Source organism: Tripterygium wilfordii, chromosome 22, assembly GCF_013401445.1.
Source record: "Tripterygium wilfordii isolate XIE 37 chromosome 22, ASM1340144v1, whole genome shotgun sequence".
In the NCBI taxonomy this organism is placed as follows: domain Eukaryota; kingdom Viridiplantae; phylum Streptophyta; class Magnoliopsida; order Celastrales; family Celastraceae; genus Tripterygium; species Tripterygium wilfordii.
Genome location: NC_052253.1, coordinates 4,700,558 through 4,722,232, shown reverse-complemented (window position 1 = coordinate 4,722,232; position 21,675 = coordinate 4,700,558). Strand labels below are relative to the sequence as shown.

The following is a 21,675-nucleotide window of genomic DNA, read 5'->3' as shown; positions in this document are numbered from 1 at the left end:
AGAAGCAAGGCAAGCAACTGACCAAGAGAAACAGGGTGTCATGGGGTGAGGTGACATGGGTTGCAGTCTAGGGGTCTTGAATCCTCATGTGAAAAAAATATCAGTGTTATAGTAGGCCAAATTTATTTAAGTAACACGAGACATTTAAATTTTTTTAATGATTTATTTTTTAGAGTTCGCCCAAAAATCTCAAAAAACTCAATTACGTCGCTAAAATCAACCGACCTCTTCTTTTTTTTTTTAATTTTATAAAAGTTGTTCCTGCTGAAGAGACTAAACTATATTCAAGGGAAGTATATGCGAAAATACCACAAAGATGTGTGATGATGTTGGAGGATTTGGGAGTTAAGTATTTAGAGGAGGAGCTCTTGAAGTCTTGATATAATCATCAAATTCTCTTTGTACGATAAATCTTGTTCAACTTGTGGATTAAAGTTGTACAAATTTTGCTTTAATCCAAATCCTCCAATGACAATAAAAGTGTTGCACATGGTTTTCTTTTTTTTCTTCGCTCTTAAGATTTATCCCATATGGATTGATATAACCAATCGAGTGATATTTAAATAAAAATTTATCTCTCACACCACCAATACGATTTGTTAAAGTCGTGTTCGCAGATGATTTTTAGTTTCTTCGACCCTAAGCTTATAAGAAGTAATACTTAAAACTTTAGCTAAAGTTTTAAGGTCTACCCCATGCACAGAAAGACAATACCTTTTACTTTTTTTTTTTACTTTAATTATTATCTCTAACATTATCTTACAAATGAAAATAATTAAAATAAAATAAACCCAAGATTTAAAAAATAGTTGTTTCCATTAATGATACTCGATTCCACTACCGCTCACCGAATCCCCCCATTTGACCGTTATCATTCCTTTCCCTGATTCTCAAAAACCCTAAAAATCTTCCAAACCCTATAGATTCCCAGTCGAAGAGAGATTTAATTCCTTTGTTGCAACTCTTTTAACCATCGTCGCAGTTCTCTGATTTTTCAACCCTCTTCACTCCGGTAAGTCTCTGCCTTCCCGTTTTTTTTTAGTTATTTTTTCCTTCTCGATATTGCTTTCATTGCATATTTGTTGTTTGCGAGTGTTAGTTGAAGTATCTACCAAGCTCAATTTGTAGTTCACTTATTCGTCAAGTTTCGTGTTTGGTAGCTAATTACACCTAGTTGCTAGTTGGATTTTGCTTCAAAACGGAATTGAAACAGTTAACTTTATGTTTCCTTTTTTCCCAACAAATCAGAAAATCAGAAGGAGTTAATTTTATTGCAAGTTTGTATGGGGAACCCCTTTTGTGATGTAACTCTTGAGTTTTGTCGTTTATCTTGTAGAAAAATCTATGGGGAGTGAAGAGGCTTTGGTAGATTCGGCAGCTATGGATTCTGTTATCAGTTCATGTAATGATGGGACAAAACAGGTCAATGATAATATTATGGAGAGTGAGAATTTGGAGGTTGACTTTGTTGAGCATTTTGATTCATATATGCAAGATATCAGTGACCGGTTAACAATTTCGAGGATGGTTAGTGACTCAGTCATCAGAGGCATGGTGAATGCAGTTGAACAAGAGGCGGCTGAGAAAATAGCTAATAAAGAATTGGAGGTGGCTAAATTAAAGGAAATGTTGCAAGTATATCACGTGGGTGCAGATGAAAATGAATCCTTGCAGTCTGACGTGATTTTCGATGAACCAAAAAATATTTCAACTATTTCAGATACTTTAATGCAGCACAGTAGGATTAGCAATAATCTAGGAAGCCTGGGATTTTCAGCTAAAGAACAGCTGAAGAAGCTCCAGAAAGAGATTGATTGCATAAAAGGAAATGGCTCCATTAGGCCGATTAATTCAGGTTCTGAGTTGCTGGGATTGGGTGGTATACTGCAAGATAAGGCATCTGAAAGGTGGATTGACGTGGATAAAATGATTGATAGTCTTAAAATTAATCTTGAATCTGTATTTGAACGAGTGGAAAATGTAGTTCGCTTGTCTAAGGCATCAGTTTGTGAGTGGCAGCTAGAGAAGGAGTTCCAAGCTGAAATTGAAGGTATGGTGATTAATAATTGTTTTTGGGGTGTCAAAGAAGAGTTTGAGCAAAAACTGTGGAACCAAAATGCTCAATTTTATTGCAATGAAAATGTGAACTGGCATGAAAATATCAAAGGGATTTCAAGTTTATGTCTGGAATTGGATAACATATCTAAGTTGCTCTCTCTTTCTGAAACTGGACAGCTAACTTCACATGAATCTTCGGAGATTACTGGTGATTATTTTCATTGGAAGGCTTCTGGCAATCATGCTGCATCGGCAGCTCTACATAGAGAGGGAAGTGGAACACATGAGGATTCAACGATTGTCCCTGAGAACTTAGATCCTGCCCAGCTGAAGCACTTGTCAAAGGATGAAATTGTGAACTTTTTTAAGTCTGAGATGACTAAGATGAAGAGGCACCATGAGTCCAAAGTGCAAGAGATGACTGAAGAATATTTCATCCTCAAGCGTGATTATTTGAGGGAGAGGGGCTCTTCTTTGGTGTTAAGGAAGGATAAAGAGTGTGAGGTGTTGATGAAAAAGATTCCTGAGGTCATGGTTAAACTGGATAATTTTCTTCGGGTGAATGAGAAACTGCTTGCTTTTTCTACTGAGTTGCTTGACAAATTGAAAGGTAGATTGGAATTCCTACATGTTGAAAACCGCCAGCTAAGAGCCTCAGTTACAGACAAGAAAAAAGAAATTAAATGCCTGTCCTTTCACATTTCAGATGCCGAAGATAAAATAGCACAGCATTCTTTGGCTGAGGCAAACTTATTGAAAGTTATTGCAAATATTAAGGCTTCATTGGAAGATGCAAACATTGAAGCTTCAATCTGTGAAGATTTACATAAATGTCTTTTCAAGGAGTTAATGGGCCAGACAAAGTATAATGCGGCTGAGTCAGACATGATGTATGATATCATGCAAAAAACTTATGAAACCATTTCTAGAGATGTTTCTTTTAATGCAAAATCCTCGGTCAAATATGAGATAGATGATTCAGACATGGAGTTCATTTTGATGCAAGATCTCTCTGGAATTATATTTAGGGAAGCCCGCAAAGAAGCCGAGGAGAAATTCTATGAATTGAATGTGAAATATGCAAATGAAACTGAAAGTAGAGTTTCCCATGAGATGCAAATGATGGAAAGAGAGAAGGCGCTAAGATTGGAGGTTGCAGAGAAAACAAAATTGGAGCAAGAGATTCTCTTACTGGAAGCATCACTGGTACAAAAGGATGTCCAAGTACAGGGATCAACAGATGCATTAAAAAAAGAAAGGCAGCAATTTGAGTTAGTTTGTCATGAGCTTGATGATTTGAGAGATCAAACAAGTCTGCAGCAAATATTACTTTTGGAGACGTCTATACAATCCCATGTCATTAAGGGAAATTTGTCAGACGTGTGGGAGCAAATTGAACAGTACAAAGTGGAGGTGTGTGAGTTGAAGCAGAAACTTGAACTGGCGACAAATGAAGTTAAAGAGTTATATGAAGAGAATAGGAGGCATGTAGATGATGTCCAAGAGAAGCATGATGCCTTGTTAATGTTTGAGATGAAAGAAAATGAGCACAAGCGGCAAATGGAGACTATAATTGTTCTTGTCAAAGGATTGTCAGAAGCAGTTGCTGATCTTGATTGTAGAATAACAGGAGATATTAGAAGGATTAACTTAGGGTACTTTAATTTTTTTTTTCCTTTACCCCTCTACTATTCTGTTCAAAAGTATTAATTGATCTGTATCTAAAATAGTTTAAAAAAAACTCCAGTACACAAAACTTTTGTAGTGAGCGAAGTCGGGGACAATCAGAATGTACGTAGACCTTACCTCTACATAATATATGAAGATATTGTTTCCAGGAATTGCGCCCGTGACCTCTAGGTTGCACCCTTGCAATTTGACGACTAGGCCACATGTTTGCCTTTGTACCATAAGATATTTGCAAGTGCTATGACATAGCCATATTAAATTAAAAAAGGATGCTCGGAAAATGGTGACTTAACCTTAAGAAGTGGTTGGTTAAGCTAGACTCCTATAGAGCAGCCAACTTCCCCAATTTTTTCCTTTCCTGTAATACTGTGGGTTCACCTTTGGGCTTTTTGTTTGTAGGTTAGTGTGCATGGGGGTAGGTGCATAGAATGGAGTAAATTTAGGTCATTGGTTATTCTGATAAGATATGCGTGCCATTGTGCCAAACTTGTGGCTTTGTCTATTCATTGCATGTATCTATGAGAACAAAACTAAGCTTATATTTGTATCTAGAAATTGATTTTTGAAGTCTTGATGCATTGAATTTTTTTTAATCTTTGCCTTGGCAATTGAGAATCAAGCGAGAAGTGATTTTTGAGATGAACTTTGCTTTATAATAATTGATAATGAAGCCTTGGCATTCACTTCTTTGCAGGTTGGAGAATTTGAGTTCTGAATTAGGTCCTCATGTCCAAAAGGTTTATGCACTTAAAAGAATGGGCTCGCAGTACAAGCAAGCGTTTGAAAGGAGATGCTCCGACCTTCAAAAGGCTGAAGCAGAGGTGTGTTAGAAACTTTCAACTCTGTGATTAAGACATTTATATGTTGCAACCAATGTTTTAAAGACCGAACAGGGAACCGACCGTTGTCATGGTTGGTTCGTGTTTCTTCGGTCCAACCGTTCCAGAATCGACTGGTTCACCAGTTCGTAAATTAGTAAATATTGATAATAGGTATTTTAATTATTTTGAGAGGTTACCAAAAAAATAACTTATAGTTATTAAACATGAGTAAAATACTAAAATGCAACCAATAAGCATTAAACTAATAAACAAAGCACCAAACAAAGGAAAATAGCACTATAGTTATTTTTGTTAAAAGAAAAACTTTATTTAACCAGTTCAACCGGTTTTCCAGTTAATATGTATCAACTGGATCAAAGTGATGCCCGATTCCCAGTTCAACCGATCGGACCGGCCATCCATTCCGGTTTTTGAAACATTTGTTGCAAAATGACGCTATTGTCTAGTTATTTGTATAAGGTAATTATGCCTTGTGTGACAAATATTTTAAGAACTGTTTTTAATCTCTATAATTCTTAATACTTATATATAAATTGTGGAAACAATCTCTGCGGTGTAGAGATAAGGTTGTGAACATTTGCCCTTTCCAAAACCCGTAGTGGTATGCTAGGCCCTGTAGGTTTGATTTGACTAATATATAAACTGGGGTTTACCATGTCTTGAACTATTTTACGGGATTTTTGTACTGCGTTTCAGGTTGATCTTTTGGGAGATAAGGCAGATTCTCTTTTAAACTTGCTTGAAAAGATATACATAGCTCTTGATCATTATTCTATTGTATTGCAACATTATCCTGGTGTAAGTTACTTCTCTTCTCCTGATAATTTTTAGTGGTTTCTTATTCTGTGGCTGAAAAAAGGTAGTTGCCTCTGATTAATTTGGCATTCGGTTATTATTCATTTGTTAGTTTTATAGTTTCATTATACACCATGGAAGACACATTATAGGCTATTTAAACAACTTTTTTTGGTAGTATTGGTGAATCCCCTTGGACAAAATTTTCAATGGATTTGCCAGTTCCATAGGTATGATAGTGATGTCATAGAGTTCGAAGGGGGACTAATTGATCAAAATCTTCAACTTTTAGCTCATCTTTTTTTAGGGAAAGGATTTTTTACCGCAGGGCACCAAAAGGGGTGCTGCCCTGAAATACAAGACAAGGGGCAAAAAAAAAATTGAGAGACATCAAAATACCCAAGAATATTGCATAAGCTACATCACAATGACAAGAAAACAAAAATCTCAAAGTGCTGGACCATTCATCTAGAGCCCTTCCTAGTTGAGTTTCAGTACCTTAAAAGATCTTCTTGTTTCTCTCTAGCCAAATTCTCCTGCCCAAAAGAAGCATAGAGACCAGCCTCTTTTTTCCTTGCTGAAGTGCAGAACTGTCCAAGCTTTTAGATCATCCTACAGAGACTTTGGCTGTTTGGCATCATCCACTAATGCTCAAAAACTTCCAAGCCAACTCCCAAAAACATCTTGGCCACTTATAATGAAGGAGGAGGTGGTTGATGGACTCTGAATCTTCTTTACATATGACACATCTATTTGCCAACCTCTTTTGCCCAAATTGTCAAGAGAATTCAACGGTCAACCCTACAATGACAACTCCGCAGACTGTCAAATCCTGCCTGTATGTTGTTATTTCGTTTCGATAGCCTGTATGTAACAGCTCAGATGAATATTATCAAGTTTGCCATCATAAAATTGTGTTATCTTGAGGTTTCTGAGATGAATTAAGAAGGAAAAAAGTAACGACTCACACACTTCTTGTAAGTGGATTTCAATGAATCTGTGGTTACTTGAATTGTTATGTCAGGTTTAACCTTACACCTTCCATATATATATATATATATTGTGTGTGTGTGTGTGTGTATAGCATAATAAAAGTCATAAAATCTTGATTTTCTCTTAAAAAACAAGTTTCAGTTCTTATGAGAAGACTAGTAATCATCTAATGAATTTATCAAGTTTTCTACCTTGATTGTCACAGATTATGGAGATTCTGAAGCTAGTTAAAAAGGAATTGAGTGGAGAATCTCGCAAGCCACTTTGATATGAAGGAACTCAAGGTAATATCTCTTACATAATCTTTCCCCAAGGGATTGTGTTGTATTATCGTTCTTAGTAAGAAGAATCAATGATCAAATGATGAAAAGACTGTTAGCATTTTGCCTGCCAGGAACATTTATGCATAAATAGTTGGGATTTCTCTTAATTGTCATGTAATCATTTATGCATAAATAGTTGGGATTTCTCTTAATTCTCTACTGTGTAACTTTTACTTTGGTATTGAAGGCTGCGAGATTTTATTGGGGTTGTCCCTGCTGCATTGTTTTGCCGCTGAGTTGGGGGGCATGAATTTTGTCCAGCATATCTTCAGCCATGCCAAGAAAACAAGAAGGAAAAGTCTTTTGGAGTTGAACCGCAAGATAGGTTATCCTTGTCGATCCATGTTCAACTGTAAGGATAGCGAAGCGGTTGCCAGTTGCCATAGAACCCGGTTTTTGCCTTTCGATGGTCCCATGTTTGTTGCATTAAAAGTGTGCTCAACATGTCTTGTAATCTGTATATTAGCCTAGTCTTCCTCGTATTTATAGTTTTAGGTTTTATTTGTTTTGCTGGTCTTCAATGTACATGGCTAGGTATATAGTATGCAAACCAAAGGTTGCCGTTTCCTATGTGTTTAACATGGATGAGCTCCTTTTAATTCCAGTTTTCCTCGTTCTTTTATGATTGGTTTATGGTACTATTATACGTTTTTGTTTTTTCCAAGCAATTCATGTAAGAAAAACTATTCGTTAATTTGATGGCGTTGACAGCTTACGTTTGTATTTTCACCGAAAGAGCTGCTCAAAGCCCATTATGTTCTTTTAGAGCGCAATGTCACCGTTGAAGATGCATTGAGGGGGTGGCTGGTAGCTGCATATGCTGAGAGCATGGATAAATCTTCTTACTACGAGTCAAATCTTCTTGCAAGATGCATATGGAAGGTGAACAGAAATTTCACTCCATTTTTGTCAGTACGAGTCAAATCTTCTTGCAAGATGCATATGAAAGGATGAACAGAAATTTCACTCCATTTGTCTTAAGAATGCTGCTTTTAAGAATTGTCAAATGGTAAGAATCTAATATAATCATGTATATGTGAACAGAGTCCTATGCAGTCAAATTGTTTTTTATCGGTAGGAAAAACAAGATGCAACTTACAACCAAATTGGCAGTAGATGGAGAACAAAAGAAAAGGGACAATTATTTGTATACTTACTCTGCTAATGATATCTCCAAAGCTTTCAGGCAAACCACTGAACCTCCCATGTCTGCTCCAGAATCAGCCAAAAGCTCATACAAAAAAAGTGATCTAATTCTTTCAATGCTCTATGAGTAGCAGAGCAAACCTATGATCTATACACATTCACTTTTACTATCTTGAGTAAAATACATCCCAATCTATGGTGTGGATTACCTTTTCCCTGTTCTCCAACTAACTCTCAGACTTTGATGTTTCGACTTCCCGTTCCTCTGTGTTACCTTCATGCTGCGGTTTCTCTATTTCTATGGTGTTGCTGAGAGGGCCTTGTGGAGTACCAAAAAGGGTCGTCAATATCTGTCTATGGCATTCATCACAGAAGTAGATATAAGTAAAATGACCCTCATAAGGGAGCTTATGCACAGCAGCCCCAGGTAAAATTCGGTGAACAAAATCAGTCATTGATGGGGGGACAACCATGTCTTCCATTCCCTGCATCACAACATCAGATTTATTCAAATATTAATTAACCCTGCACATTAATTTGCTAACTACTCCATTTACTCTACTAATGCCTCCAAAGCATTTTGCTTCATCTAATTTCCTAGCTTGAAATCAAGCAGCTACAACTGTTATTTCCAGATTATTGACATTGCTGCTATCAATATAGAGAAACAAAAGAAGCCCAAGTTCTACTACAGGAGGAGGCCAAATACATATCCGCGGAGTTTTCATTTCTATTTGAGGGGATGCCTACATGGACGCCTATTCCACAGTTAGAAGATACCAGGAAACTTGGCCAAGTAGTTTTTGAAGTGCTGTAGCAATGAAATTAAATGAAGCTGGAACAAAGAATAGGAGACATGATTGACCTGCCATATGTGTATTGGACCAAAGAAACCTGTATATTCCTCCTGAGCTCTCAGTAAATAATTGAGCCAACGGAGGATGCCTATATCTTGCTTCTTCTTTTGCAATTTGAGGTCTGCAAGGCTGAAACCCCAATTTGACACCATCAGCGCAGCCTCCTCAACAAATGCCTTTGTGTTTCCCTGTGGAATCGACTCTTCCAGATCCCTCTGCCAAAATTCTTCATAAATTGGGTCCTCTATCAAAGCTTTGTCCTGAAAACATGAGCCCACTCACTCTGAATATTCAAAAGAATCCCAAAATAACAAACAAAGTGAAAGAGGAGCCCATGTACAAAATATCCTCAAAAATAATCACGAAGCTTCACAATGACTAACAGTCAAAAGTTTCATTAATTGTTAGCCTACTAAAAAGAAAAGGAAAAAAATCATGTCACTAATCATAATAATAATCCACCCACTAGAAATCCCAAAAACAGGATAAGATCTCACCCTCTTTCCCAGAGACAATGAAAGCCACCTATCAATCTGGCCATGCTTCCCAGAGAGAAAACTTCTTCTGTAGAAGTAAGCAAGCAATCTAGGAAACCTTCGAGCGAGAAAGTACATAAACTTCCTTCTGTGTGTCCACTTCTCCCAAGTTCCATGTTTCTCACCCTTGGTCATCAATGGATCATATGGATTGACCATTGGAGCAAACATTGCTGCACCTGTAAATCTTTCCCTGATTGATCAACGAGAAGTCTCTCGGATAGGACATAAAAAGGGTAAAAGTAAACAACTCCCACGCACAACGAAAAGATGATTATTGTTACGCTTCCATGGATGAATAACAAATGATGACACAACAGTGGCACAAAATATATCATGTAAAAATAATTCATATTTAATAAAATATTATTACCTGCAAGTCTATCAGGAATGTATCTGAGAGCAGCCCAAGCATGCAGACTTGAACTTGAGTATCCTACCACCCAGAACTTGTTACCAACACCCAAAGCATTTGCCATGAATGACATGTCCAATGCTGACGACTCAAGATTACGGCTTGGATGAGGATCACTTTCACCAAAACCAGGAAGATCATATGCTAACAAGCGGACTCCAAATTCTTCTAGTAGTGAATCCTTAATTCCAGGTATTCCTAAATGGAAAAGAGCATAGAAAAACCAGAAAAATCAAGGTGACTAATTTACAAGACTAGAAAAAATATAACTCCTAGTAATCACTAGCTGTATGTTTTCATTACTAAGACCAACTAACCTGCCAGCCGGGAGGAAAGGAATGTATGTGGAACAATCATTGAAAATCTAGCTCTGTCTGCAGGAACACCATGCTCCTTATATGCCACATGTCTACCATCTGGAAGTAATATGCGCTGAGCACTAGGAGGATGGATGTAAATCTTCTTCTCCGACAAGGTGGAAGCATTGTCTTCAGTATTAACATATAAAGCTGTAGATTGGCAGACTGTGTCAACGAAATGATCAAAAACAACGTAGAAACAGAATGTTCACAATGCCAAAGGATGGCATACCGATGGCTTTCTTGACGGGGCGGGAAGCCGCTTTGCATGGTAGTATTTTGTTGTTCAAGGTAAACTTCACTCCTTTTTTTAGATAAATTTTGTAGTCCCTGATTAACTAAGTGGAGATGCCACAGCATTCTGTCATTTAAACAGAGGATCATATTTGTTAGGGCCATAGCACTTCGCTCGTAGTTTGCATCCAAAACATTATCAGCATTCCTTTGGCCTAGCTAATTTGTATTTGACTGGAGTTAAAGAAGAAAATGTCAGTTTTATTTTCTCGACTTGTGCAGACGAGGCTTGTTTTGGGTGATTTATTTTTGAATTCTGAATAATATGCGGATGGAAGAACATGTCTTAACCACCTCGATTGAGGGATTGTTGGCAACATGATTCGACTCTTTCAAACCCGAAAAGGAACTAACTTTGACGACGTCAACGACGCCGTCATAAATCTTTAGACCAAAAATCCATTTAGAAAAATCAAATGATCCTCCTCTGTATGCTTTTCCATTGCTTTATCAAAGTCTTACAAGCTAATCATTCAATAATTTTACAAACTTACCAAGTAAACAAATAGTTATCTTTACCATCCCAAGTTGCTGACAATATGTGGAGCTAAGAATGTAGTAAGACCTGACAAAAAACACTTTGATGCAATGCATGGCTTACTTGAAGGAAAAAAAAAAACCAGTAACTTTAGTACTTACTCTCGAGGTTATGGGTTTGAGTGGAGAAGACGGGAGAATTTCTTGAAATAAAATCCGCGAAGGGAGGATCAGAGTACCATTAGAAGTGACCAGAGCAGACAATACATTTTGGATGCAAAGAGGCATCCACAATTACAATTCTTAATTTGTACTATTTACAATTAATGGTCAACTTCAAGCTGGTCTAGTCAGCCATTGCAGCAGGCAGTAGCGTAAGAAGACAAATCATATATAGATCCAAAGTCAGGGTCTAATACGCCGACGTTTGACTTGGTATTTATCAAAGTCGTCGTCATCATCGTTCATAACGCACTGAAGTTTAATCTCAAGTTGTTGCGCAAGACTTTTTCAAACGTGTGAGGTTTCAAAGGCAGTTGAATTCAGCAGGCTTAAGTTGTCAGCAAAGAGTGTGAAAAAAGTCAAAACAGACTAAACAGTTATCGTTGGTTTTAGTATTTTGGTAATTTCATGTCTTTTAGGGTTTTACAAATTTTAGTATTTATAGGGTCAAAAATGTTATGGATCCCAATAAAAAACATCACAATAATCTCAGTAGTGGATATTGTCTCGTGATTTATGTAAGTGTAGGGGCTCACAAAACCTTATGATTGAACCATAGAGTGACACATCCACTACTGGGATGACTGTGATGATTTTTACTGAGATCCCTATCACTTATGTTTATAAGGTTGTCACCGTTTTCTGTAAAAACGAAAAAAAAAAAAAAAAAAAACTTTTGTCTTTGATCATAAATAGAATTACTTTTGCGATTTCCCCCGAAATTTTTTGGTGGGTTTCAAATTTCATGAGTTTAGTGTGAACTAATCAGTGGATGTTACTTTTTCACTTAGTAAACAATTTACTGTATGATATTGGAGTAGATAAACTCTTTATATGTATCTACTTGAAGGATTTAACTTTCATACAAAGTCATTTGTTTTTGTTTGATCGTTAAGTCTCTATTTAATTACTTTACACTCCAATTAGGATTAGGATTAGGACGATTTTGGGTATATTACTATTAATAGAGACAAATCAAGTCTGGCTTTTCTACTATAATAAATAGGGGATGCAAAGATAAAAGGAAACTCTTCTTTACAAGAAGCCGCATACACACACATATTATAATATATAGAAAGGTGAAACCTAATAATATATTACTTTTGGTGGGAGATCTTGAAATCTTGCCTCTCATGCGCAAAAAGCAATTAGTAATCTAATCTCTATTTCTCACCAAGAAGGATAGTTCGGTTGGTAAAGGCCATTCTTAGTAGTGGTCTCGTGTGTTGACATCTTTGCATAATTTTTAACAAGTCGTTGGTCAGATTGAATTTTGTGAACCATATGCCTGGATTTTGTGAACTAGATGTCTCTGCACTAAGTTTCTTCTATGTTTGTTTGGGGGAAGCGTAATTTTTAACAAATCGTTGGCTGGATTGATTTTTGTGAATCATATGCCTCTTTGCCAAGTTTCTTCATCAACGATGTGTTTGCTAGGGTCGTGGTGACGAGCTCGCCCTAAAGACAATAGTTATTACTCAAACTAAATATTCAACAGCAAATGAGTACACTCTTATGGTCACGTTCAGAGAAAATTGTTATATTGGTCTCCTGCAAATATATATATATATATTAATAAGCTTGTGGAGCCACTAAGTAGTCTATTTCAAAAGCTTGAAGGTCGCACTTTGCAATCTTGTACAAAGAGTCAAAGATTTTGGATACATATGATATTATGATGGCTTTAAACACAATCAACCATGTTTAGTCTTAGTAACACTCAAAAAAGGGTTACAATATTCAAATGCATGTTGTAGTAGCTGGAAGCAAAGAAAAACAATATATATAAATATATACATGTACTTGGCAATAGTACATCTTTTTTTTGCCAAGTCATGTACAAGTAGTGCTTTGGTCTTATTCAAACCAAAAATTGAAGACTAGCAAGGGAGTCCTAAGATGGAACATAGTTGACCACAAATTAAACAAATTGTTTCAAATTAAACTAGTTGCCTCTAAAAGAGTGTGGTAATTATTATTATTATTTTTTAAAAATGTCATAAACTTGATTGCATTAAGTTATCCAATAAATTAAGTAATTGATGCTCGCAAGTACTCGGGCTACCATGTACAATCAAGAGGACTAAAAAAATTGACAAAACACAAACACAAAAACGACAATCGTCGGACACTCTCGGACGATATCGTATTACACCGGACATCGCCGGACGTCAATTGAATGATGTCATACGCTACCGGTTTGTACCGGGTAACAAAGACTGAATAGTAAAACCAACAGACATATTACAACTTGGATCTACTATAAGGATCTTGACTTCTCCTTCAAAAAGAGTGTAAAAGAGTGTGATAATTAAGCACAAAGCGAGTTGAACTTGCATTCCCATCAGATCTCTAACTCTATATGTACGCCCCAAATATTGCAATTGCGTCATTAGATGCGACAAATTAAACACTGAAATAAATTTTTTAAAAAAATCAGCATATGTATTTCAGTATTCAAATAGATTTGTATCTAATCAACGACCATTAAATAATCAAGACCTATGTCTCTATCCACCTCACTTTCCGTCTTAAATTATTATATTTTAATATACAAATCTTTTGCTAACTAAGCATATCAAGTTTCACTTTGATTACGAAACCCGAGTAGCTCAATTGCTGAGCTGGGTTATATGTAATCTCGAACTTCGAGTTAGAGTCTCATTCCCTTCCCTGATAAAAAAAGGTTTCACTTTAAGTTACTTGGCAAAACACCTTACGCGATCAATTAGTTAATTAACCATAATGATACACCCCAAAAAACCCTAATTAATCAATTAGTCAAAAATATATGGTACTTAAACACTTTCTTTTTTTACCTAATTCAAAGTGACATATACATTTCTGGCCTATTGATTGTCACATTCGGGGCACTTGGCCTTTTATTTTTTGACCCTCTTTAGAGCACATCAAAATAATATTTTTAAATTATGCGATTTAGGTAATTTTTTATTCCAATATATAGCAAAGAAGACATACTGTATGTATAAGTTATTAATTAAAATTAACAACTTTAGCACTTGGAAGTACCCAAATTAATTTTGAATACCGAATTCAGACCAAGTAAAAAAATAGGGAAAATTAAATGTTAGTCACTTATTGAAGAGTTTTGTTCCAAGAATGATACTCTTAAAAGTCTTATTCCATAAAGTTCATTTAGTTTGAACTAATATTCCAAAAAGGACAAAAAATTAAAATGTATGGTTTTATTGTCTAAAATACCTTCATCTTCATCCTCAAACATGACACATGCCTCATGCACATGATTCATTTTTGACCTCCGCCGGAAGCTTCGTCTTCGCTGCCATAAGCTTCTTCTCCACTCCTCATGGCTTATTCGAGAGTTCTATGACATATTTTAGTGATTTTTCATCACGATTTTTATTGTATTCGAACTAGATCTACTCATACTCACCACGGGACCTATAGATCTTGTTGTTTTCCTTCGATTTATCATCACATCATTATTTTTGACATTTTCTGTAGTGATTTTTGTGGTTTTTTGGGATCTGCAGACTATAGGTGATATGTTATCTGTTTCGATTAATTTGATATCTGTCATAATGTTATATGTATTGCTAAATGTTATATGTCTTGTTAAAATGTTATCTGTCTTTAATGAAATGTTATCTGTTTGAAGTTTCGAAATAGATAACATATCAGAACAGATCTGAAACACATATAATATCTGCAGATTCAGGTCTGATTTCAGAAGAAGAAAAAAAGAGTTCGAAAAAGCAATAAAACTCCATAGGTGACGCACCTTGGTCCGTAGAGTTGATTGGGGGCGTTGATAGTTGCCGGCGTTGGCCATATTTGACGGATCTAGCTCTTTTTCAAACGGTGAATGTGATTTCATGAAGCTTTTTCAGTGACTCAAGCGATAATCGACTGTTGGTGATGGATGAGCTTTGATCGGGCTGACCTAGAGCTTCATTTCGGTAGTTGGTTCGACGAAAACGGTGGCCATACGGTGAACTCCCGATATGGTGGAGCAAGGAAGAAGGAGGATTTGAGGAAGAAGAAGGAGGGAGGGTATTTTGATAAGTTGGTAGGTTTTGTCTTTTTTTCTAAAGTTTTTTTAGGTTGTCCTTTTTGGAATACAACTTTTAGTTTTTGTCCTTATGGGTAAAAACCTGAAAAAAAATATTATAACTAGGAATCATGGCGCTGTGTCCGATCTAAATTCCAAATACTTAAATCGTCCTAATCTATCCAAGGTCGCCAAGACTAAAAATCGATCACATTTGTCTAAAATAACCCAACCCATGCATGGTTTATAAGCAAAACGCATCTCCTCTCACATTGAAGATGAGTATAAATAAAACTTTGAGAGTAAAACCAATGTATCCACAGTGAACCGGAGTACAAAGAGGACAATATCTCTAGTGGGCCTAGTGTGTCAATTGACCCCTTGAATACGCGTTTTCTGGTCTTAAGAATCTTTGGTGACGATTCATGAAAAATAAATCCGTGAGGACCAGTTATGGCCCAAATTGACAATATCTTCAATATGTCTTGATTGAGAATTTCAAGAAAGTACTTGATAAGTTGCGCAGTATTGATGTGGAGAGTTGAATTTTGATCCCCAGTTAGAACAATCCATCTTCAGCCAATTCTATGACCCTGAATGATTTGATCAAGTAAAAATTGATCGTGTTACATAATGATTCATATTAAAAGTATTAGTTAATCCCTAAAAGCTCTAGGAAATGGGAAGTTGTGCGAGAGGGGAGCATAGCGTACCAGTCGAGTATAATTGTATTTTCATGTACCTAAGTAGCTGATATATATATATAGGTTAAAACCCTAGCCGAATGTACGACTATAATTCCTATATTAAAAACAACTATAGATCCCGTGAACATAGACAAATTGCCGAATCACATAAATCTTGTGTTCTCCTTCTCTTCTCTCTATTTTTTCGATTGCTCCTTCTATTGTTCTATTATTTGTGTGTTTACAGATGACCTGTTTTGCAACATATCAATCATCATGAACACATCATTAACACGCAAAAAATATATCAAGTTGAAGACACAAATGACGTGTGTGTGTGTGTGTGTGTGTGAGAGAGAGAGAGAGAGTGGATTTTGTGTATATACTAAGAAGACAAGTTGATATTGAGCTGCATAAAGTGACCCTATTCTGTGCATATATATCCATTTTTTTTAGGCATAAAACCACGTTTTGTTGACCCATTAGAGCTTCAACATGTAATTACAAGAGTGGTTGTCGCCCAACCCTGAGGGGTAGCTCAGCTGGTAAGACCTGGACAGTTACACTGACAGGTCCAAGGTTCGAGCGCCGCAAAGGGCCACTGGGGTCTTACATGGTCTTTAATTCCAGGGCCCGTGGGATTAGTCGAGGTGCGCGTAAGCTGGCCCGGACACCCACGTTAATCAAAAAAAAAAAAAAAAAAAAAAAAAAAAAAAAAAAAAAAAAAAAAAAAAAAAAGTGTGGTTGTCGCCCTCCTAGAAATAGTGGGCGGGCTTTGCTTTTTGAAAACCAAGCCTTATACTTTGAATACAAATACATACACTTCCTTTATTTAGTGGGTGTCGACATTATACATAGGATCCAACCTTCACATGCTCAAATTATATATATACACAACCTATAGATATAGACAATTGGGTCTTCTTCAACATTTGAGAGAGTCAGAACTCATAATTAAGGTAGAGGCAGAGACCAACAATGGTGAGGGCTCCTTGTTGTGAAAAGATGGGGTTGAAGAAGGGTCCATGGAGTCCTGAAGAAGATCAAATACTCATTAATTACATTAATCTCTACGGACATGGCAATTGGAGAGCTCTCCCTAAACTAGCTGGTAATTAATTTTCAGTTCTCTAGCTAATTAAGCCTAATCAATGGAGTTCTTTTCATCTCTTGCATGGTTTAGTTTAATTTGTACTAATAATTAGGAATTGTTCTGTCTGGTTTTTTTAGGGTTGTTGAGGTGTGGAAAGAGTTGCCGGCTCCGGTGGGCGAATTATTTGAAGCCGGACATAAAGAGAGGGAATTTCACCAGAGAAGAGGAGGAAACCATTATCAAGTTGCATCAAATGTTGGGGAATAGGTATGTATACATACATCCTCTAGCTAACCTTTCAAAAACGAATTTTGATCTCAACTAGTAATTTTTATTTTTGTAAACAGAGAAAATAAATTTTAATTGGCAACATTGATTTTGTAAGATTATATCAATAGTGTTGTTATATATCATTTAATCGCAAGTTGGATATTTAATTGGAGAATATGGGTTCATTTGGTTTATTTCCTGTTTTTTCTGCTTTTATTTTCAATTTTTTTTCGTTTTATGTTTTCCTTCTTGTTAAAAAACGGACCACCAAACGTGTCTTTCAAATTATTTTTTGTTTTCTAAGGGAAAAAAAGAAAGAAAACGCACGAAATACAGGCATACCAAACAGATAGGAAACTGTGTGAATTTACAAATTCCTTGGATTTTGATCTGGGTGCATAAACAATCAACTCAATTGCTAAATTCAACACATGTAGGGGGTGTTGGTGCAATGAAATCAAACTTTTAGTGGGTGTTTATGGACATTTTCCTATGGTTAATTAACCCTGATTAACTAATCTAACCATGAGGTTCTTAGATCAAAAGAGAATCTTTTTCCCACATGTTTCTTTGGTGGAGTCTTTTGTCTTTTGGTAATATATATAGTCAGATAAAACATGTGGGAAAACTGAAAAGATTCTCTTTTGGTGTAAGATGTAAGAACCCTCATGCATTTTTCACCATCTTCTACATATAAAAACAGTACAAGTTCCATAAAAAAAGATTACACAATCACTTCATCTGACATTGCAGAATAGTAAAACGTGATTCTGATTCTTTCTTCTTTTTTTTTCCCATTTTTTCTGGTCAGATGGTCGGCTATTGCAGCAAGATTACCAGGAAGAACAGACAATGAGATTAAAAATGTTTGGCACACCCACTTGAAGAAGAGACTGATCAGACACAATCAACCACCCATCAATATTCCCTCCAAATTCACCAGAATCCGAGAAGAACCACCGGTGAATTTTCCGGTTCATGAGCAGCCGTCCGACGCCACGGATTGCTCGAGCGACGTTTCTTCCCTGACCACCGGCAATAGCGACGACAACAACAATAATAATCATACGCACGTAAAGGTGGAGTACTCACAAGACATGTTTCCTCAGATGGATGAGGATTTTTGGTTTGAAGTGTTGTCCACCGAGAGTTCAGAGGCGATTAGTGATTTTGGGGCGGTTGGTGTTAACCAAGAACTTCACTATTTATCGCCGCCGACGGTGGAAGCTGGTTCAAGTATGCATGATAACATGGAGTTTTGGTATAATCTTCTTAGTAGATCAGGGGAATTACCAGATTTGTTACCAGATATTTGAGGGGTTTTTTTTTTTTTTTTTTTAGGGAATTTGATATACATCAATTGTTTGCATTTAATAATTGCTATGTATGCTTGGAGAATGTTGTAACCCACACAAGAAGTCACACATTGAAAAAATATGAAAATGTTGAGTGGTTTGGAGTCTGTAAAATCCACGTCGTAAATAGCAACAATGATCCCATAACTTATGATCCCAAGGAATACAGATGCTCAAGAGTTTATTAGATCAAGCTAATCCCAACTGAAAACCTAGCAAATAGCAACAATGACTTAATCATGATCCCATAACTTGTCCTGTTTTGTCATAGGCCAATCCGCCATTACGTGGAACAATCCTTGATATAATCCCATAGTTGAAACTTTCCTGTATAAATAGTTGAGAGTTCAGAAACTAGCATATCCTTGCAGAGAGAGCTGTATAGCTAGTAAAGGAAGAATTAAAGAAAGAAGACTATGGCGACTCGGGCTATCAATTACCTTCTCTTCTTGATGCTGTCTTTTCTGCTCATTTCCTCTGTTGCTGAAAGCTGTAAGTCTTTGAATTATCATTTCTTGGCCTCTAATAAAATGCGATGAGACGCGTTATCTTCATATTATTGGGTGTTGAATTATGCAGTTAAGCTGGCAGGCGTAAACGGTGCCCCTCCATGCACGGTGGTGGGCATGGTCGAAATTGGAGACACCTGCATCGATATTACAAGTAAGTTAGGTTTGGCGCTAGACAAATTCATGGCCCTAAATCCTGATCTTGACTGCGAGAAGCTCTCTATTGATCAATGGCTCTGTATTGGAATGAAAAAAAAATAAATAAGCTTCCTCAAATCCAATGGAAATAAGTAAGCTTTGAATAAGAACTGGAAATAAGTAAGCTTTGAATAAGAACTGGTGAGATGATGATGATGATGAGTGTCTCTCTCCATGTGTTGCTTTCCTTCTTCTATTTCCCGATTCCCTGGATACTGAACTCTCTGCCAGTAGATCTACATACCATACACCCCTGCTTCAGAATAAAATTCTCACTTACAATTAGATGACTATAGATTGTAATTGATGTAATAATATACAACAAACTAGTACAAACAATTGGCATAATCGTTACGCTATGTAAGGCGAAATGATACAGGAAATATGAAGGACTAAAATTCTTAATGGTTTATAGGCAAAGATCTACTCCATCACACACAACCGAGATTTTTTCTGGGCTTAAAGTATCATACGCGATCACCCAGAAGAATAAAGCCGTGCAGACAAAACTGATAATATTGATTTCTAGTGTGTGGGTGAATTTTCTAACAAAAACAAAATCAAACAATGATAACATCCTACCAGTAGCTACACAAATAATTTTAAGTTAATTTGAAGGCGCATATGTGAGTAATGAACATGGGTAGGCGCACATCTGTTATAAGTGGTAGTCAGCAGTTCCGGAAAAATGATTGAAATGAGACAACATTTTATCAAACACTTTGTGTGCTTTGAAGACACAGTCAGCTGTAATTCTTGGTGCTATTCCGCTGCGCTATACCTCAACAGTTGCTTTCCTTCTTCTATTTCCCGATCTCCTCGATACTGAACTCTGTGTTCATGACTGGGCATCAAATTTCTTGAAAACTTTGATGACTATAGAATGTAATTTCTGTGGATCATGGTGTTGATGAGACCAGATCCTTGTGCGAGACCGGAGAATTGTTTGCTATGAGAGAATCAGCCACTGACTTGAGTGTGCCTACAAAAGTATGCGGCCATGGATACGTTTGGGCTCTCGGACTACCCCAAGCATTATGTCTCTCTCGGTCCACACAATTCAATACTCTTAAGCCCAAAGACGAATCAAAGGCCCAAAATAAACGTGATTAGAATCTTTTTGTGATCCAGTCATCCAAGCCCACCTACCATGATCCTTCTTGGGCCCATTGGTCCACTGGGTTTTGAATTTTGAAACTTGGAAGTGAAAATTGTGTCAAAGATGCTCTATAGATTAGACTGGAATAGTTGCATTCTCTCTTGGTTTTATTGGACTCAATAATGTAGTTGGATCAAGAAATTTTATTAAGATGATAGAAACTAAACGAAAGGACCATTTTTAGATTACTTGTGCATCATTGCATCAAACATTATATTAGTGGTAGGATTATTTTTATAAACCTCTAAAAACACCCATGATCGGCACTAGGAGTCTATAGTAGGCTAGACACTGGGTTTTCGATAATGGATCGAGTCGACTCGGTATTTTTAAGAGAAGCATAACCTAACCGATAACCCCTTTCGGGTCATCGTGCCACCATGTACCGGGGTAATACGATAATTCTTAACGGTCTACAACTCTTGGAAGTTCGATTAGGGTGCGCATTTATTATGGAGCTATTCTTCTATTCTCTCACACAAGTTGTGCTCCCTCCCACTAAAAATCTCATCAGCTTAGCGCTAGTGATTTTATTTTTATTACTAAATAAAATAATAAAAAATATGAAATATCCTCCAACTCACCAAGTGTATAAAACCATAAGGAAACAAACCATAATTGCTTGTTTACATCGTGAATTAATCCAACTTATTTCTATATCTTGATTTTCACGCTGTCAATTCTAACCATTTACAAGCATGATTGTTCCCCATAAACACGGTTACACCATCAATGATTTTACAACAAAGCTTCTTTGATTGGGCTGAGCCCAAGTGTTCTTTCAGTTAGTCAAAGCATGTAACTTAAATTCAAACATTTTTCTCCGGTCATTTCATCTTACCGCTGGGAAACAGTAGCATCATGTACATGCATATTTATGGAAATTATTTATTTTCCGAAAGGGCACTACTTTACCAATAATTCATGCGTGTATAGTAGCATTACTCTTGATTGCACTCGTATGTCTTATCCCTTTAGAAGACATTGTTTATTCTAGTGTAACCCGCCATGACATATAAATATGACAAACACTATTGTCCAACACCATACCAATTTGCAAAGCAGCCTTGTTGTACAAGAACACATCTTCTATGTATATCCTGTCTTTTACATGGACTTTCCTGTATAAATAATAGTTTTGAGTTCAGAAACTAGCATATCCATGCAGAGAGAGAGAGAGAGTTGAATAGCTAGTAAAGGAAGAGTTAAAGAAAGAATACCATGGCTACTCGGGCTATCAATTACCTTCTCTTCTTGATGCTCTGTTTTCTGCTCATTTCCTCTGTTGCTGAAAGCTGTAAGTCTTTGAATTATCATTTCTTGGCCTCTAATAAAATGCGATGAGACGCGTTATCTTCATATTATT

The 21,675-nt window shown here is 36.5% G+C and overlaps 3 protein-coding genes and 1 long non-coding RNA gene across 5 annotated transcripts; 2 read left to right on the top strand and 2 right to left on the bottom strand.

Moving 5' to 3' along the window:
- Positions 1-833: 833 nt before the first annotated feature.
- LOC119992193 (WPP domain-associated protein-like) lies at positions 834-7,322 on the top strand. Its single transcript, XM_038838861.1, has 6 exons — positions 834-1,012; positions 1,337-3,713; positions 4,442-4,568; positions 5,286-5,387; positions 6,583-6,661; positions 6,888-7,322. The coding sequence occupies exons 2-5, from the start codon at positions 1,345-1,347 to the stop codon at positions 6,643-6,645; spliced, it is 2,661 nt and encodes an 886-aa protein (XP_038694789.1). The 5' UTR covers positions 834-1,012; positions 1,337-1,344; the 3' UTR covers positions 6,646-6,661; positions 6,888-7,322.
- Positions 7,323-7,864: 542 nt separating this feature from the next.
- Positions 7,865-14,336, bottom strand: LOC119991413. Its single transcript, XM_038837770.1, has 9 exons — positions 14,285-14,336; positions 13,203-13,287; positions 10,602-10,752; positions 10,311-10,466; positions 9,972-10,221; positions 9,613-9,852; positions 9,201-9,418; positions 8,712-8,963; positions 7,865-8,331 (listed from the first exon to the last, which is right to left on the bottom strand). The coding sequence occupies exons 1-9, from the start codon at positions 14,334-14,336 to the stop codon at positions 8,074-8,076; spliced, it is 1,662 nt and encodes a 553-aa protein (XP_038693698.1). The 3' UTR covers positions 7,865-8,073.
- A 2,257-nt stretch (positions 14,337-16,593) lies between these two features.
- Positions 16,594-18,523, top strand: LOC119991921 (transcription factor MYB13-like). The gene is made up of 3 exons (XM_038838465.1): positions 16,594-16,836; positions 16,956-17,085; positions 17,900-18,523. Exons 1-3 carry the CDS (start codon positions 16,704-16,706, stop codon positions 18,402-18,404), a joined length of 768 nt encoding a protein of 255 aa, XP_038694393.1. The 5' UTR covers positions 16,594-16,703; the 3' UTR covers positions 18,405-18,523.
- LOC119991922 lies at positions 18,409-20,106 on the bottom strand. 2 transcript variants are annotated; one of them, XR_005466296.1, is made up of 3 exons: positions 19,932-20,106; positions 18,884-19,406; positions 18,409-18,770 (listed from the first exon to the last, which is right to left on the bottom strand). It is a non-coding gene; the product is annotated as an uncharacterized LOC119991922 (long non-coding RNA). The 2 variants fall into 2 exon arrangements; XR_005466295.1 differs by having other exon boundaries at positions 18,884-19,403.
- Positions 20,107-21,675: the final 1,569 nt, after the last annotated feature.

What these genes read in the sequence shown, in the direction of transcription:
- LOC119992193 (XM_038838861.1), top strand. Translation starts at nt 1,345, where the DNA reads ATGGGGAGTGAAGAGGCTTTGGTAGATTCGGCAGCTATGGATTCTGTT. An exon ending in ATTAGAAGGATTAACTTAGG is followed by an intron (nt 3,714 to 4,441) that starts GTACTTTAATTT and finishes ACTTCTTTGCAG; the next exon opens with GTTGGAGAATTTGAGTTCTG. An exon ending in TTCAAAAGGCTGAAGCAGAG is followed by an intron (nt 4,569 to 5,285) that starts GTGTGTTAGAAA and finishes ACTGCGTTTCAG; the next exon opens with GTTGATCTTTTGGGAGATAA.
- LOC119991413 (XM_038837770.1), bottom strand. Translation starts at nt 14,336, where the DNA reads ATGAGGAGTGGAGAAGAAGCTTATGGCAGCGAAGACGAAGCTTCCGGC. An exon ending in CCAACAATCCCTCAATCGAG is followed by an intron (nt 10,467 to 10,601) that starts GTGGTTAAGACA and finishes AATACAAATTAG; the next exon opens with CTAGGCCAAAGGAATGCTGA. An exon ending in TATCTAAAAAAAGGAGTGAA is followed by an intron (nt 10,222 to 10,310) that starts GTTTACCTTGAA and finishes TTGGCATTGTGA; the next exon opens with ACATTCTGTTTCTACGTTGT.
- LOC119991921 (XM_038838465.1), top strand. Translation starts at nt 16,704, where the DNA reads ATGGTGAGGGCTCCTTGTTGTGAAAAGATGGGGTTGAAGAAGGGTCCA. An exon ending in AGCTCTCCCTAAACTAGCTG is followed by an intron (nt 16,837 to 16,955) that starts GTAATTAATTTT and finishes TGGTTTTTTTAG; the next exon opens with GGTTGTTGAGGTGTGGAAAG. An exon ending in CATCAAATGTTGGGGAATAG is followed by an intron (nt 17,086 to 17,899) that starts GTATGTATACAT and finishes TTTTCTGGTCAG; the next exon opens with ATGGTCGGCTATTGCAGCAA.